The 16,862-nt window shown below is 33.2% G+C and overlaps 1 protein-coding gene across 1 annotated transcript in view; it reads left to right on the top strand.

Moving 5' to 3' along the window:
- LOC149789967 (uncharacterized) overlaps positions 1-16,862 on the top strand; it is a 299,468-nt gene that overhangs the window by 83,286 nt on the left and 199,320 nt on the right. The window contains exons 7-9 of the mRNA XM_089973148.1: positions 1,227-1,373; positions 2,114-2,150; positions 16,078-16,301. Coding sequence (XP_089829274.1) covers positions 1,227-1,373; positions 2,114-2,150; positions 16,078-16,301 — 408 coding nt within the window. The remainder of the gene's footprint in view (positions 1-1,226; positions 1,374-2,113; positions 2,151-16,077; positions 16,302-16,862) is intronic.

Below are 16,862 nucleotides of genomic sequence, written 5' to 3'. Positions count from 1 at the left end.
ACAATTTTTCAGTCATATTGCTATGATGTCTGCAGTGTGGCAGTTTATAGTGATGTCTAGCACTGGGGCATCATGCTGCAGACATGTAGCATGATGTCCCACCCAGTCACATTATCCTGACACCAGGCTGACCAGTCCTAACACTAACCTCTTAATTCTGAGTGCCAAGCGAGGCAGCTATTAGTACCATTTTTATAAGTCTTTGGTACGACTCGGTTGGGGATCGAACCCACAGCCTCCCACATCTGAGGTGTGATGCTCTAACCACTAGGCCACCGGAGCGGCTCTCATTAATTTGCCATATTTTGATCTGTCAATTTAATATAACATTATAATAGGAGCTACTTTGGAAAAGTCATATAGAATTATGGTTAAATTATTACAATGGTTCAACAGCAGAATTTTGTCTTTTTCCTAATTAGATTAATTAACTTTTGGAATAAACAACATTCCTCATTAACCCTCATCTGCTGGTGAATTATGTGATGGCAGACCAGGGCCTATGCTTTTTGCATTATGTCTGCATATGGTGCTGTTCTTATCATCATTACTCATTATGTAGAGAAGAAAAAACACGTTTTTGTGTTCCAGTTAATGAGATAAATATCTCTGTTGTATTAATGATTTGTCAGTAAACAAATTTTAATATTTAAAAAATTTAATATTTTGTTTGTAATTTTGAAATACTTTTTACTGGAATTTGTGTGGTGATGGAAGAGAGAAAATAATCCCAGAATGATTTTTGTCTATTGAAAGTACAACAAATTTGTGCCTAAATGGAAACAGCAAAAATATTCTCACTATACTTTATAACAGTTTTGTTTTAGTTCTTTTTATATGTAATTTAAAAAAGAAAAACAGATGTATCTATAATATTTATTGTAAAAGTAAATGCTCTGGTACATTCTGATATTTGTATTCTTCTTCAGTCTATCTATGTTGGATTAAAGAGGTTTGCGCTTTTTCGAGCATGTACCTCTGCTTTATGCCTACACAGTAGGCTATTTAATTGCTCCTAGGGGAAGGAATTGAAGCCACTTCCCCCAGGCATTTATGTGCTCAGGGAGCACTTTTTAATTGAAGTTTTCTTCTTCTTGCTGTTGTTATTATTATTTATTTTTATAGTTTATATTATTATTATGGTTTAAATAATAACAATAATAGTAATAATTATTATTATTATTATTGCAGTCTTTAAAAAAACACTGTTTTATCCTTTACACCAGGACAAGAACTTGATGCTGTATAAAATCACCTCCAGTCATTTTGATCCCATCAACAGTGCAACTCTTGATAAAGGGGAGATAATCCATGTCCTTGGAACTCATTTGGACAAGCAGTGGCTAGTTCAAGCAAAAAGTAGCTTAAGCAAGGTATGTCATTTAGAATACTCTACCACTTAGCAATAAGTGTCTGATGGTGTTTGGCATTGGTGTTGTATGACAAAGCAATACGATTAGGTCATTTATTGCCAAGACAATTGGAATAAAGTGCTTTGTACAAGGACAAATCATGGTGGCCAGCCAGGAATGATCCAATGATAGGATGCGCATTAACCACTTGAGCCAGCATGGTTTCAAGCCATAAGTAACTTTACAAAAAGCCAAAGACAATTTTTTGAAGTTTTGTTATTTAATATTCTGAATTCAGAATCAGTTGCATTTGTTGTGACTTTGTTTAAAAATTAAAAATTTGTATAAAAGTTGGTATGAAAAATGAATATTTTAAGGTAAGTAAATTAAAAAAAATGTTACTGAGCATATGATTTTCGTAATTCAGGGATGAAACTTATTTTGTGATCAAATAAAATCTCAGTAAAAACTTAGGTAAAAGATATGCCTCAAGTTGATCATTTGTTTGCAAAAATCTTATGTCACAAAGATGTTAGATTTACTATAATTGAGAACATGTTATGAAGCTTAAATTGAATATTTTAATATTTAAATTTTGTTGTGTAATGTACTGAGCACTGAAGTGGCCATATCAAAACAGATGTTGTTTAAAAGCATTATTAACATTTTTGAATTTGTCATGTGCTCCATTTTTTTAAATAATCATATTTGAATCATTAATCTTGTCTTGTAATTTTGCATCCATTCTCTATATTATTCAGATCTGTTATGCGCCAGCCTCACTGATATGTCCAGCTGGTAAGTAAGACTAGTTCTGTTAGGAATAATTGATTTAGTCCAGCAATGGTTACTTTCACTGAATGACCAATTAATAGGTTTAGATTGATATATCCTAAATAGGACAATTTCCATGTGGTTCAGCTTTTGTCATTATTTTTATCTAATTATACATCTCAGAAATTGAACCTGATGGAACTGGAGCCGATTTAAAGGAAAAGTGTTGACAATCTGAAGGATGCAAACATTAAACAATGTGGACATTTCTTTTTAATATAAATTATCTGATCAAAGATGTTAGGAGAATGTCAACTGCCTTGAAATTTCAACTTTTCCAAGCTTTACACCATGTTTTTTGGACTGTTTTAGCAATAAAAATAAGCAAATGTTGTCCTCTTACTGAGACAGGAGCAAGACAGATCTCTCTTTGGAGAGAGCATATTGATGCCATATTCCATCATTCCTTTCATTTGAACTTTTGAAAACTTTAAACATAGGAAATTTTTGGGAAAATGATGTCATTTCCAACATGAATTTGAATTTATGCTATTTCTAAAAATGAGAATTGTGGAAAATTGTTCTGGATTGATTTTTATATCAGTTGAATAAAAAACCCTGACATTATTTCATTTAAATTCAGTATTATAGGATACAGTTCATATAGGTTTCTCAATTGTGGCTTTGTTGATACAGTTAAAGAACATGATGAGTACTGCACTGTTTACAATGCATCAGTTTGATGGTACTGTTAAAAACAAATGAATATTCATTTTTAAACTAAATTATTACTGTAAAAATCATTTTATCATCTTCATTTGATTACAAACATTTTATTGAAAAGAAAAACTGCTTCAGACATCTGAGTTCTTGTACTGTTTATTATCTTTGTAAAGAACAAATGTATCTTATTTTAGCTTTAATTAAAGCTTTGATAATTAATTGCTTCATTGATGCTAATTATTGAAAACATGAAGAGTACCAAGTTTACCATCAAGGGCAGACCACTCTCATCTATGAAGATATATAACTATGAAAGTCACAAATATTTTTCATTCATATTTCATTAATAAAGCTGTTAGGAAACCAAGGACAGATAAAAAAAGTAGATCTGTGTTTATCAGTGCTTGGATTTTCATTCATTTTTGAAATCACTGCATGTTCTTTTCCACTAAATTAAAAATATGTAAATACCAACATAATCAGAAAAGGGTACAGTAATTTATAAAAGCTGCTTCAATGAAATAATATCAAGTTTGAGTTCTTTGAGTTTCTGCTACTATTACTGTAAAGATTTGACTTGTACCAAAACAGTGCCTTCAGGTATTTGAGTTATATTGTAAATGATATTAGTGTACCCTTTATATTTAATTTTTGGGAAAAATCCATGGACATTTTGTACTGATTGAAATTACTTTATTAACTGAAAGTGAAAACAGTGGCAGTAAATGTTTCTTTTTACTTGTTTCAGATGGACTCAGAAAGACAAACGTAAGCACGAATGACATGCCTTGAAATATATTCTTTGTGTCGTATCTTGTCTTGGCAATGTCAGATTCTGTATAGCATGCTTCTTTCAGCAATAATAGTTTGAAATCTGCTTTTTTTGCTAAAATCAGATTAAAATCTTGTTTTTATATTTCTTTATATTTCTATGCTGGGTTTTAAATACAGAAATAGTAACAAAAACAACTTAAGGCTGAAAATAAAAAATTCCTGCATTTTCTAATGCATATTCCTCCCCCCTATTCTTCTGGGTACTCACTCCCCATCCCTAGAAAGTGAACCAGGGGTTATAACATAAGCTAAGGATGACAACCCTCTAGTCTCCAAGGACAGTGTAGCTGCCCAGTTTTGTTAATTTCCCCCAAGTGCTAATGGACAGATAGAAGGATTGACAGGTGGAGGTACAGTCTGAGGTTATTGCATCATGCCTTAATAAAGTATGGCTGTAAGAAATGCATTGAAAGAATTTTTTTTATTATAAACAATATAAAGTTGTCCACGGGAGCCATGGGCTATATCTCCTTATAGCGGTATTGCCTTTTAATGCAATTAATTTTTTTCTACTACATATTAAAAAAAGGATCTATTACCACACTCACCGTATAAAAGGAATGGTGTCATAATTAAGGGCACTATTGTGATGAATGGCTGTATGGGAGTTTCTTTCATTACTCCATTTAGAAAAGAAGTGAAATCAAAATTTTAAACTTGGCAAAGTTGACTGCATATTTCACAGTATTACATTTATCCAGTTTTACTTGATAACAAATATGATAAAGATGTCATTAAAACCATGAAAAATGAACAAACTTGTAAAAAATATTTTTTATCAAAATGAAGTTTCAGAACAATTTAATCTGAAAAAAATCATCATTTATGAATAATCCTCTGAGAAACGAATATTAGCAATAGTAAGGCAGAAAGTATTGATAATTAAAGAACATAGAAATTTACCTTAATAATAGTTTTGATGAAAGTTCAGTTACTTGCTCACACCCTGTGTAGAACTTTATTGTTTAAGAAACAAAGGTTTTAATTTAATTGGTGGCAGAAATATGTACTTTCAGTCGCATCTGCTTAAATGATTGTCACTGGTTATGTTAATAATTACTAGGTAAAAATTGGCTTATTTTCCTAATTGCTGCTTTGAAAGGCCATCTCACACCTTCATTGGTATAGGCTTACAATCCTAATTGCTTTGAAGGGCCATCTCACACCTTCATTGGTATAGGCTTGTATTCCTAATTGCTTTGATGGGTTATCTCTCACATTTATTGGTATAGGCTTACATTCCTAATTGCTTTAAAAGGCCATCTCACACATTTATTAGTATTGGCTTATATTCCTAATTGCTTTGATGGGCTATCTCACACCTTCATTGGTATAGGCTTATATTCCTAATTGCTTTGATGGGTCACCTCACACCTTCAATGGTATAGGCTTATATTCCTAATTGTTTTGATGGGCCATCTTACATCTTCATTGGTACAGGCTTATATTCCCAATTGCTGCTTGATGGGCTATCTCACACCTTCGTTGGTATAGGCTTATATTTCCTAATTGCTTTGATGGGTTATCTCTTACCTTTATTGGTATAGGCTTATATTTCTAATTGCTTTGATGGGCCATCTCACACCTTCATTGGTATAGGCTTATATTCCTAATTGCTTTGATGGGCCATCTCACACCTTCATTGGTATAGGCTTATATTCCTAATTGCTTTGATGGGCCATCTCTTACCTTTATTGGTATAGGCTTTTATTCCTAATTGCTGCTTTGATGGGCCATCTTACACCTTCATTGGCATAGGCTTATATTCCTACAGTAATTGCTTTGAAGGGCCATCTTACACCTTCATTGGCATAGGCTTATATTACTAATTGCTTTGAAGGGCCATCTTCAGTGTATCAAGGCTGTATCAGTGATGGATTTATCAGTTAATTATTTTCATAACACTTGTCTACCATAAAGAGAAAAAAAATGAAAGAAATAATTTTCAGAATTTAATTTTATCTACCCTCTAACATTCAATAGGGAATATTTTATCTAGTCTCCTAAGTGTCTGTATGGAACAGTATTTCTGTTACCATATTTCAGTGTAATTTTATAACAAATTTCAAAGTAATTTTTGGGCATGATTGGTGTATTACCTATTAGTTTGTCAAAGTTGGCTAATTTTGTTAATTATCGAAGTCAAGAGAATGAACACCAGTTATCAGTTCTAAATTATTGAAACATAAATATCCCAGTGAATTTTTTCCCTATGTATTTTATAATTAAAATGTCATTGATTCAGACAAAGGTCACTCATCTAAGGTGCTTACAGAATGATTTTTGTTAATTGTGCTTACAGAATGATTTTTGTTAATTGTGCTTACAGAATGATTATTGTTAATTATAATGAATATGATGATGAAATAGACATGAAAGCATGTACATAATAATAATCATAGCCAAATTAATATTATTTTACACAAGTTGGTAGATAGATATTCTAATATATATATATATATATATATATATATATATATATATATACATACATACACATACATTATTGATTAAAATTTGATACAAGTCTCGTCTTTCCAATATATGACAAAATTATGATTAAATTCTAATATCATTGGCATCACTGCAAGCAGTGGCAAGAGTTGCAGTAATCAGTAGGAGCTTGCATCCCATAATCTCAATACTGTTTTAGAATTATCTCCCTTTCAAATGTTTGTAATGCTGTTACTTTAGTCACTAGCATTGGATGCACCTTTTGATCCAATAGTCTTACATCAGACAATGCTTACTTTTCATCTTTTGTGTCTTCTTTTTCTTTCTTTCTTTCTTTCTTTCTTTCTTTCTTTCTTTCTTTCTTTCTTTATAGAAATGCCCACTCTATTTCCTTCTTCCAAACCCAATATATCCAGTGGCTTCAGAGATGCAGCTTAAATAAATGAATTCCTTTGTATGAGGGCCTCAAGGTAGATTAGTTATTAGCTAATTGTGTTAGCCTCTTTAAATAAGGTCATTATTATTATTATTATTATTATTATTATTATTATTATTATTATTATTTCTTTCTTTCTTTCTTTCTTTCTTTCTTTCTTTCTTTCTTTCTTGTATGTGTCAGTTAGGTTACATATACTTGGAACTATAATGAATAAATTACAGTGAGAGACACATTCAACCTGCTGTTAATGCAATGTGTATCACATAATTTTTCTAGAAGTAGACATGTTCAGTAGATTTCAGAATACTGTAAATTTGTCTTTAAGTCAGGATTTCATTTCTTGGTGTCGAGATGGTCACTTGGTAAGAGAAAAAGGGCTAGGGGTTGGGGCATTTTACAATCTGTGTAGCTTGTCATTTTACACAAATAATATCTGCAGGATCGTTTTAGCAAACTGAATCATATTCAGATTTGCTTGAGTTTAAATTATGAATTTTCTATTTTTTTTATATGTAAATAATGGTTTCAAAATTGCCATTTATTACTACCATAACTTGCTGTCATCAATCCTGATTTCATTGCTTACAACACCAATGCTTGTTTATATGGACATTTCCTTTTAGTTCTTCTGGAGATGTCTGTAATTGGTTAATTGCACAAAGCCAATCAATGAAAGGCACTGATGTTACTAATAACATGTGATTGAAGTCACAATAATGTGCCTTTTCAGTTTTTACTTTGTATTAGTGGTTTTGTTTCTTTCTGTTACATAGTTCAAGACTATAGATACATAACATAAATTGGGGTCTCCTCCAGGATCTGAATTTTTTAAAAGCATTTCAAAGATATTGAAAATTGCCTTTAAGATTAAATTGACTTTGTTTTGGAATTTTCATTATTTCTAGTAAAGTTTTTTATTTCACACATGTAGATATTTTGTGAATTTAACTAACAGGCATTCACATCTAATGTAATGAGCTTTGTTTTGAATCCTACAAGCGTCCGTAACAAAGGAAGAAATAAAGAACATTTTGGTTCAGTATTTGGTGGGAAAGGAGATTTTGGGTGATAGTACTATGGGTTTGATTAGTAAGTCTGTCTATGGTTTTGATATGAAACTAAAGGAATATAAGTTGAAAAAACCAGATGGAATTATAAATAAGGAAAGCATCAGCTTCAGAAAGAAATGATGGAAAGACAGCAGTAAAGAGGAAATGCAGTTGCAGCTGCAGTGAGAGAGAGAGAAGAAAGAAACACAAATGCAGAGAGAGAATTAAAATGCAGAATGAGGAAATGCAGAGAGAAAAAGAAGAGAGAGAATACAAATTGAGAGAGAGAGAGATGCAATATAGATTAAAAGAATAAAAACTGGCAGGTGGAAAACAACCCCCAACCCCCTATACACACAAGTTCAGGTTTTGATGTTACCAGATATATAATGTTAGTACCCCCTTTCAAGAGAAACATGTTGATAAATCTTTTCTTCACTCTGACAAAATTGCTAAAAACTTGAAATGGCCAAAAGATTTTTGGGATTTACTTTACAAAGCATACTTACTGGCAGAACTTGTGATATCTACTTTTCACAGTTCATACGACTGATGTTGATGTGGTTAAGTGTTATGAGTTGGTACTTGAGGCATATCAGCAAAGGTTTCGGAATTGTAGAAATGAAAGTGGACAAGCCTATGTTGAACTTGCATGGGATAAAGAAAAAACAAATTCTTTTATGGGTGGTGCTCAGCCAAAGAGGTTGATAAAGAATATGATAACCCCAGACAACTCATTGATTGACGAGTTCAAGAATTGCATCCAAAGTGAAGTCAAGATCTTGATAAGCAAAATGTGGAAACTTTAGAAAATGCTGTTCACACAGCTGATGATTATTCCTTAACTCACAAAGTTTAATTTGCCAATAGGTATTCCTCTCAGTACAAATATCATCTCAGTCTCATATGAGTGCTTCCTAATCTCAGTCTGGCACAACTTTAGAAATCAAACATTGGATAATACTGATCAGAAATCTTTATCTCATCCTTTGTGCACTTTTTTAAGAAGAAAGGGAACACCATTTCAAATAGCTACAGGTTGAAAAATATGCAAGAGAATATAGACAGAGCTAATCCGGATGCTCTTATTTGACTGAGGTCAAGATCACAGTTTTGCATTGGAAGCAATACTTTAAGTGGGTCAAACAAACCCCAGTCTGATTTTCTTTTGGAGAATTATGAACCATTCATGGTTGAATGATTTTATATCAATTATTGATGAGTCTGCCAAGCCTATCTCTGTTAAAATATTGAGGGACACAGGAGCTTCTCAGAGCTTTTTGTTTTCATGTACTTTGCTTTTGTCCGATAAAATTTCTAGTTAAAGTGTTATTATTCAGGGACTATAGTGTGGCTTTTTTAGTTCCTGCTTTTGACAGACCATTTAGCAGAATAATGGTAGACTCTGTTGGTCCCTTACCTAAGATCGAATCAGGCATTCAATACTTGGTGACCATGATGTGTGTGTCCACAAGATTTCCTGAGGCAATTTCTTTGAGAAATATTAAAAACTAAATAAAACTTTAGCAAAAGCATTGATAAAGTGTCAATTTGACATCACACTTTAAGTCTCAGAACCAGTAACTACTGGATCAGTTAATTCTTTACCCACTAGGGGTATTCATTTATTACTTTTTCAATGACCTTGCTAGAGATAAGGTTTTGCTTAATCCACTAGTCACAGACAAGCCTTATTTGAATAGGAAAGTTGATCATGCTGAGATTGAAATCTCTGATTTATACCCTGCTTGTGCAATTACCAGAGCAAAAGAGTTGTTAAGAATGATGTTGATCAGGAAATTGTTCCCTCTGTAGCACATTTATTGGTCAGTCTTTTAATGAAGTCACTTTTTCTACTAGTATTGATCACAGTTATCCTCTTTTTACTACCCATGCTCTCTATTCTAATCATCATTACTAAAGACAATCACTCATTGATAATTCCAATTGTTTTGAACTGAATTTTCAGCAGTCTACCTGGATATAAACAATCACATGATACTGATCTGGAATTTTTTACACATTGATAAATTCTGAGAGCTTTTTGTGGTTCCCAGTTCCATATCATGAAGCTTTATCTATGTCAGCACCTTACACCATATTAAAAACAAACCCCACCTGCCTACCCCATGATTTTTGATAAAATGTTTCAACCCCCTGAATAAAATATTCCATTAGAAGTTAAAACAACGTAACTGCAATCCTTCCTGCACCCCAGCACTCATTCCTTTTACCAAAGAAAGCATACGGTGGGCTTTACAAACCAATCTACACTCAGAAATTATAGATGCTTCCTGATAAGGTCACTAGCAGACTATATTCTGCCCATTTTGTCTGATGGTCAACCTGGCAGTTTCATCTTTAAGTGATCGCCATAATGGACCATTTTGAACAAGGCACACTGAAGCAAAATAAACTTATAAATTACAAATATAAATATTAACAGAAAGCCCGATTTGTGTTCTGTTCTTGTATGTGTCTATGTTTTTTAACAGTATCTTGAGATTCAGTGAATTCATTAAAACTTCCAAACACTATATAAACTCAATGATAAATCTGCTAGCATACCACAGATATGGCTGCTGATGATGTCATTTGGGAATCTCGCTCAGCAGCATGTTCCACCAGCTGTTATTAAAGGTCAGGATCATATCACAAGCTGGGGATCTCACTAAAAGTTGACACAAATTTTGCTTTTGAATCATCAAAATGCATAGAAAGTAAGAACAACTGCTAAAACAACACATGCCATATGATAGCATAATGCTGCAAAAAGGAAACCTGGTTTAAACAACAACAACCAAAAAAGCATTTAATAAAATGACTGCCAAATTCCTTAGATCACTGCCATGGCCTGCTCTGACACTCTACCCTGTAATACTTTGTAAGAGTAGACAACTCTTTGCTAGCAAAGACAGGGCCACATATTTTAGTGCAATGTGAGGAAGGCAGTGTCGCAAATCTGACAAATTAAGCAAAAGTGAGTTTTGCTATGAATTTACATGTATAACATTTTAGGACGTAATTTGGGACACAATCACGTCAGACTTTGAGAATTTAAGGTGTAGGCTATCTCCGAATTCCTAGTTCCTATCAGTAAAAGGAAACTTGCAATTTTGGGGTACTTTTACTCATACTTCTCAAGATCTAACCAGCCTTGACAAATTTGTTGAGTACGAAATCTGTTTCATTGGTCTGAAAAGTGTCAGGAATCTATTGACAAGTTATGGGTGCACCAGATCTTTCAGCTCCAGATCTCAGTCAATCATTTAAAATATCGGATAAAAATGATGTAGGGGTTGAGCTCAAGAAGATACAAATGGTGCGGATCATCCAGTGTGTTATTTATCTAAAGAAAACAATGACCAGAGAGATTATTCCACAATCGAGATTAAATGTTTGGCTTTGATACTGACTTTGCAACACTTTGAAGTGTATATTAGATCATCTCCTTCTTTGTTTATTGTATTTGATGATGTCAACCCCTTACTTTAATTTACAAAACAAAAAACAATAGAGATTGTTAAGGTTGAGTTTGATGCTGCAGGAATACAACATTGACATCAGACACATCAAGGGAAAAGATAATCTGATTGCAGATGTACTTTCGCGTATATAGAAAAATTATATTGCTTTATTTTGTATTTATTTTGTCTATTATAAGACATCTTCCTATGTAATTTTAATTAGTATAGTATCATATGTATATTTGACTAATATTAAAAACAAAGCTTTATTGTATAAATCTTTCCTTTTCTTTATAAGGGTAGGTGTTATGTATATTTAATTTACATTGTGCACCAAACCTTTGGCTATGATTGAAGGTAGAAGTTTGGACTACATGACTTCTGTAATTTGATATTAAGCCCTTACCTTGTTTACAGTTTGGTGTGTTCTTGAAGTGAACCTGTTGACAATATTTTTGGATTTTTTTCATTAGTTTTTCAGAAAATACTATTGCAACATAGGTCAAGTGGGGATGTATATAAAAAGGTTTTTGTAAACAGTCTTCATTTGTATCTTAAGATCAGTCTGTTGAACCAATTTTTGTTATGTAAGATTTAATTTGAGAGGAATTATCTGTCTAACATATTCACTGGAATTAAAAACTGTTTATTTACTTTTTTGACTAAAATTCTACTCTGGGATTATTGAGGACTCATTCAAAGACATACTGGATTGTATAATTTTGGTACATCAACACATTCAAAACTCTTGGCACATCAGTATATTCAAGACTATTGGCACATCAGCACATTCAATACTTGGTACATCACATTTCGAGACTATTGGAAATCCTTCTGCATATTTTGTACTTATAGACTTGTGTTGAAACATTTAGGATTATTTAGGATTTATGAAACGGTACCGAAAGTTGCCTTTCAGTTATGATTTTGTATTATAGGAAAATAAATTATTTTTTTAAGTTTACTAACCTTATTGGTGTTGCTTCTTTCTGTGACATAGTTTAAGACCACTGAAAGCTGAAATTGAAGCTAGTTTTGCAAGAAAACCATATTTGCTAATGTTTTTCAGCAGAATTCTATGCTATATTGTTGTAGATTGGTTATTGCAAAATGTTTATGTCACTTGTGTGCTGGGCTGTCTGTATTTTTGAAAATACAATAACGCTATTCTATGATTCACATATTATAAACTGCTTTTCTCAATAGCATGATGAGTAAAAGCAATATAGAAAATGGGGACTGCTGAAAAATGTATAAAACACACATGATTGAAAAATGAATGTTAGGGCATGTTCTGATAGTTGAACATTTTATTTGTCATTAAGAGTAAACATTGTTGGACTCAGTTTCTCACAATGTTAATGCATGTGCTTTTTAATTTAATTTGTGATGTAATTGTATGTACATTTAAGTTGCTTAACTGAGATTTAATGCTTATACTGTTAATTTAACTTCAGATGTTAATGTATGTGCTGTTAATTTAAGATGTTAATGCATGTGCTGTTAATTTGTTCAAGTACACATAATGCAAAGCAGAGTTATCTTACATCAAACTTATTTTGTTAGTACAGTTTATTACTATATGTTGTGTTCTTGTCACTATCATTTCAAAATGTTTTGAGTTAAATATCCATAAATAAAAGACAAGATGAATATGAGAATTCAACCTAGAGCTTTGTTCTTGTATTATTCTTTCTTTCTCATACAAAGTTGACTGGCTTCTAGATCACTTCCTACAAGTTTTGATTCTCCATATTTGTATTTTAAATATATAGAATCATGTTAAATATATTGGCTATGTTGTTTTTGTTAGACAAATGGGCTGCCAAATGGAAACAAAAGTACCCTACAACAAATTATGTATCCGACATTTTTAAATCAATATACAGTTACATTTAATGTACATGTACAGTGTGTACTAGTAACAATTTATCCTTGGATAATCTTGTAAATTTGAAAAACAAATAGACACTCCAAGCGCTGTAACTATGTTCTTCATTTTGTTTTAAAACAATCAGAATGTTGATATCACTAATTTAAACTTTACCAAAAAATGAAAGAATACTGTTTGCCATAAAAGAAAGCACTCATCCCATAGATATCCATGTTTATTTTTCTTCTAAAAAATAAAAGAAATAAAAATATATCTGAATTGATAAATTATATGACGATTGTTAAACCTGGATAAATGGCATCAGCAGATCAATCTAGAGATTATTGACACGTCACTCGCAGTGTTCCTTTTTATGCTTTGAAGAGTGTCAAAGGCGAGTTAATGAAAGTAAAACAGTCTCCATTTAGAAGGAATGTTGACAGTTACATAATGCAGACACTAGGTATCTTACATCTAATGTAAATAGAGAATGAGTAGAAATCTTGCATTTTTATTTCTTAAACAATTTTTATGACAAGTATGAAAGAACACTTTATTAAGCATAATGTAATTCTGCCTTGAATGACCTCTGACCTTATGCAAAAGTTCGTCACTCATTGAAAGTGCCAATAAGGTTTATGCTACACTGCAGTTTATCCATACTGCTATAGTAATAGGCAATCCCTGAAGCTGTTTGTAACCCCTTTCCAGTTCTAAAACAAAAAGCCTGTAGTAGATAGAAATTGTACAAAAATTTAGCCATTTTATTCACTACTTCCTACTTTCTAACCTAATTGTCATCTGACATTGTCATCTTTGCATTGTAAACCAAACATAACTTTCTTTGCTAGCATTACATCCATATTTATGTAAGTGAGTCTTTTTTCAAAACTATTTATAGTTTCAAATTTATGGGCATTTTTTTCTCCATTTTTGTTGTCAACATAATTTTGGAAATATTAAAGCTAGAAATTAAAAATATTCAATTCTGATGATGCAGTGCTGACCTTCCATTTACATATTGTCCAAAAAAACCACCCCTTCACTGACTTTTTTTCTAGGAACCAGAAAATGAGCTTGTTAATGCTGATTGTTTAATTGTAAACTTCTGCTTGGTCTAAAAACAAAGGAGTTGACAATGTTAAAGACCCCCTGGCATTAATCAGGTTTGAAACCATAAATTAATTTTTATTTCCTTTTGTTTTTAAAATGAAACGTGTGTGTGTGTGGGGTACAAACTGCCAAAGTGCAGGGTTGGGTGGGGTTTACCCAATAAATGAAGAAAAAAAAACCCACATCAGATGTTCTGGTTGTACCACAGGCTGCAGACCCTTACAGGACCACTCTTGTAGCCAGGTGGTTTGAGCATCTGCCTTGGATGTGGGAGCTAGTTGGTCATGGGTTTACACCCCAGCTGAGTCATGTCAAAGACTTTTAAAAATACTGCTAAGCAGCTGCCTCACTTGGTGCTCAGCATTAAGAGGTTATTGTTAGGACTGGTCAGCCTGATGTCAGGATAATGTGACTGGGTGGAACATGATGCTATGTGTCTCCCAGTGCTAGACATCACTATAAACTGCCACACTGCAGACATCATCGTGATATGACTGAAAAATTGTTAAAACTATGTTAAAAATCCAAATCACACAAACACAGACATAGAACCTTAAAGAAAAGTTGGCTGAAAGCTAAATTTGGTAGTCCTGAGTGTGTGAACTACTGATGTGTAGACCCCTGAGTAAAAGCACAGATTATGCGCTGACTGAATAAACTATTGATGTGTAGACCCCTGAGTAAAAGCACAGAGTATGCACTGACTGAATAAACTACTGATGTGTAGACCCCTGAGTAAAAGCACAGAGAATGCACTGACTGAATAAATTAGGGTCTGCTGAAGCAATCATGAAGAGGTTTAGCAAGGACTGCACACTACTGATTCAGCTCCAGGTTTAGCAAGGACTTCACACTACTGATTCAGCTCCAGGTTTATTACATTTTGATTGAAAATTTACAAATCCTTCTAAATGTTGGATTGCAGATTTAGGCAATTGTAATTTAAATAAGCTTTCCGGTTAAAAGAAAAGTGAAAACATTAGTAAAGGAAATGAAGGGCAGCAAAATAAGTCACACTCATTGATAAAGGAAAGGAATTTAAATAAAAAATGCGTTCGTTTTTATTACCATAGCAAATAACTGGGGGGTGAGGAAGTTATTTAGCTACATACATGTATGTCTGCCTGTTTGGCCATGAACATTGTTGTTTCTGGAGTGTGACTTTCAAAACATTAAAAGTATATCAAATAAATATAAGCATATACACAGTATAGACACTCCCAATTCCAAAATCAACATCAGCATTATCATTAACTTTCACTAATTTAACACTGCTCCAAAAATATGTTCGATGAAAGCATGGACTGTACTGATGTACTTCATAATATCACCATATTTATTAGCAGTAGAACATTACCAGCTATTAATGCTTTGCATTGTTAAATCTTTTCTTGGTACTAATCCCCAGTCCAATGATATTATTCATTCCTCCAAACAGTAATTGAAGTCCTAGAATAAAACTGACCAAAACAACACAATCCCTGTTTCATACCTTAAGTCTACTTCCAATGATTAGACTATGCCTCTTATTTTCCTTGCACTTTGTGCATTTTTATGCACTTGTGTTTTGGTGCATAACGCTTCGTCAACTTTGTCATCTTTTGGCATTTTCTAATGTTATTCTTTTTGTTAATTTCTCACTAGTTTGTGATTTATTTTTATGTATCTGTGTCCATTTTCATTGATTTTGACAATTTTGAGTACAATGCAAGCAAAGAAGTGTTTATTTCATCACTTTAATATCAACTGATGTCAGGGGACTGCATTCCTGACTCAAGGGAAGTACAGTCATCTTCACATGCTAATAGACTAAAACAAGATCTTGTTTATTGGATTCAATTTCCATTAGGTCTACATCATTTGATCACTCTTTACCTGCTGTCTGGTCACCAGGCACCTGGTCACTGGTCAGTGTGTCAGATGACAGCAAAGATCTGTCCCACACAAAGTCAAGCACACTATTGTTCAGCTTATTTTGATTGTCTTTCTATGGCCCCAGCAATTATGGTTCAACGATTTTCTGGTACTGCTGGTGGAACATCCCAGGACCTTACCTCAGAGGAAGGACCTCCTGTTGCAGCACAGGGGTTGTCTTCTACACAACAGCCCACTGATTCTCCACCTTTATGCCTGACTCATCTCAAACAATCTCTCTGTACAGAAACATTCTTGATCAAAGTTGCCAAGTGCATTATTCAGTCCAGGAGAAGATTGATGTATAAGGTATGATGCAAAACGGAGAATCTTTTGTAATGGCTTCTGAGCAGCCCTTTCCAACACTCTCCTATTTTCCAAAGGCCATTCCTCAAAACTGAGACTTTCCCTATGCAGACCTGATCAGGTATAATTGAACTGCAAAGACCAGTATCTTGCTAAACAGAATCTTTCTTGTTAACTTTGCTCTCAAAATAATCACCCCCCCATGAACCTTTGGGTGAAACTTCCTTTAAAAATCTTACCCTCATGGTGGTTTTCTGGTTTGCCTTAGAATCTGCAAAATAAAGGATCAAGTTTCATCTCCTATCCACGGCGTAGGGCTGCATCAGGTTCAGTGGGAATTATGAGTCGGTTTCTCTTCTTTGCCAACCAGGTTCTTTTTAAAAGCAAAAAACAGCATCCATTTGTTGCTCCACTCCTATTTGAGATCCCCAGTCTCAACTGTGTCTGTGCTGGGGATAATCAGAATAGACTTTTATATCCTGTTAAGAGTTCTTGTTTTTATTTGGCAGCCTTTAAATGGAGAAGGAAGGATTTAGGGCTTTGTGTGGTCAGCAACACTGGTCC

Source organism: Sinohyriopsis cumingii, chromosome 10 (genome assembly GCF_028554795.1).
Source record: "Sinohyriopsis cumingii isolate HCF-2022 chromosome 10, ASM2855479v2, whole genome shotgun sequence".
NCBI lineage: Eukaryota > Metazoa > Mollusca > Bivalvia > Unionida > Unionidae > Sinohyriopsis > Sinohyriopsis cumingii.
This window is presented reverse-complemented; position numbering and strand designations above follow the sequence as displayed.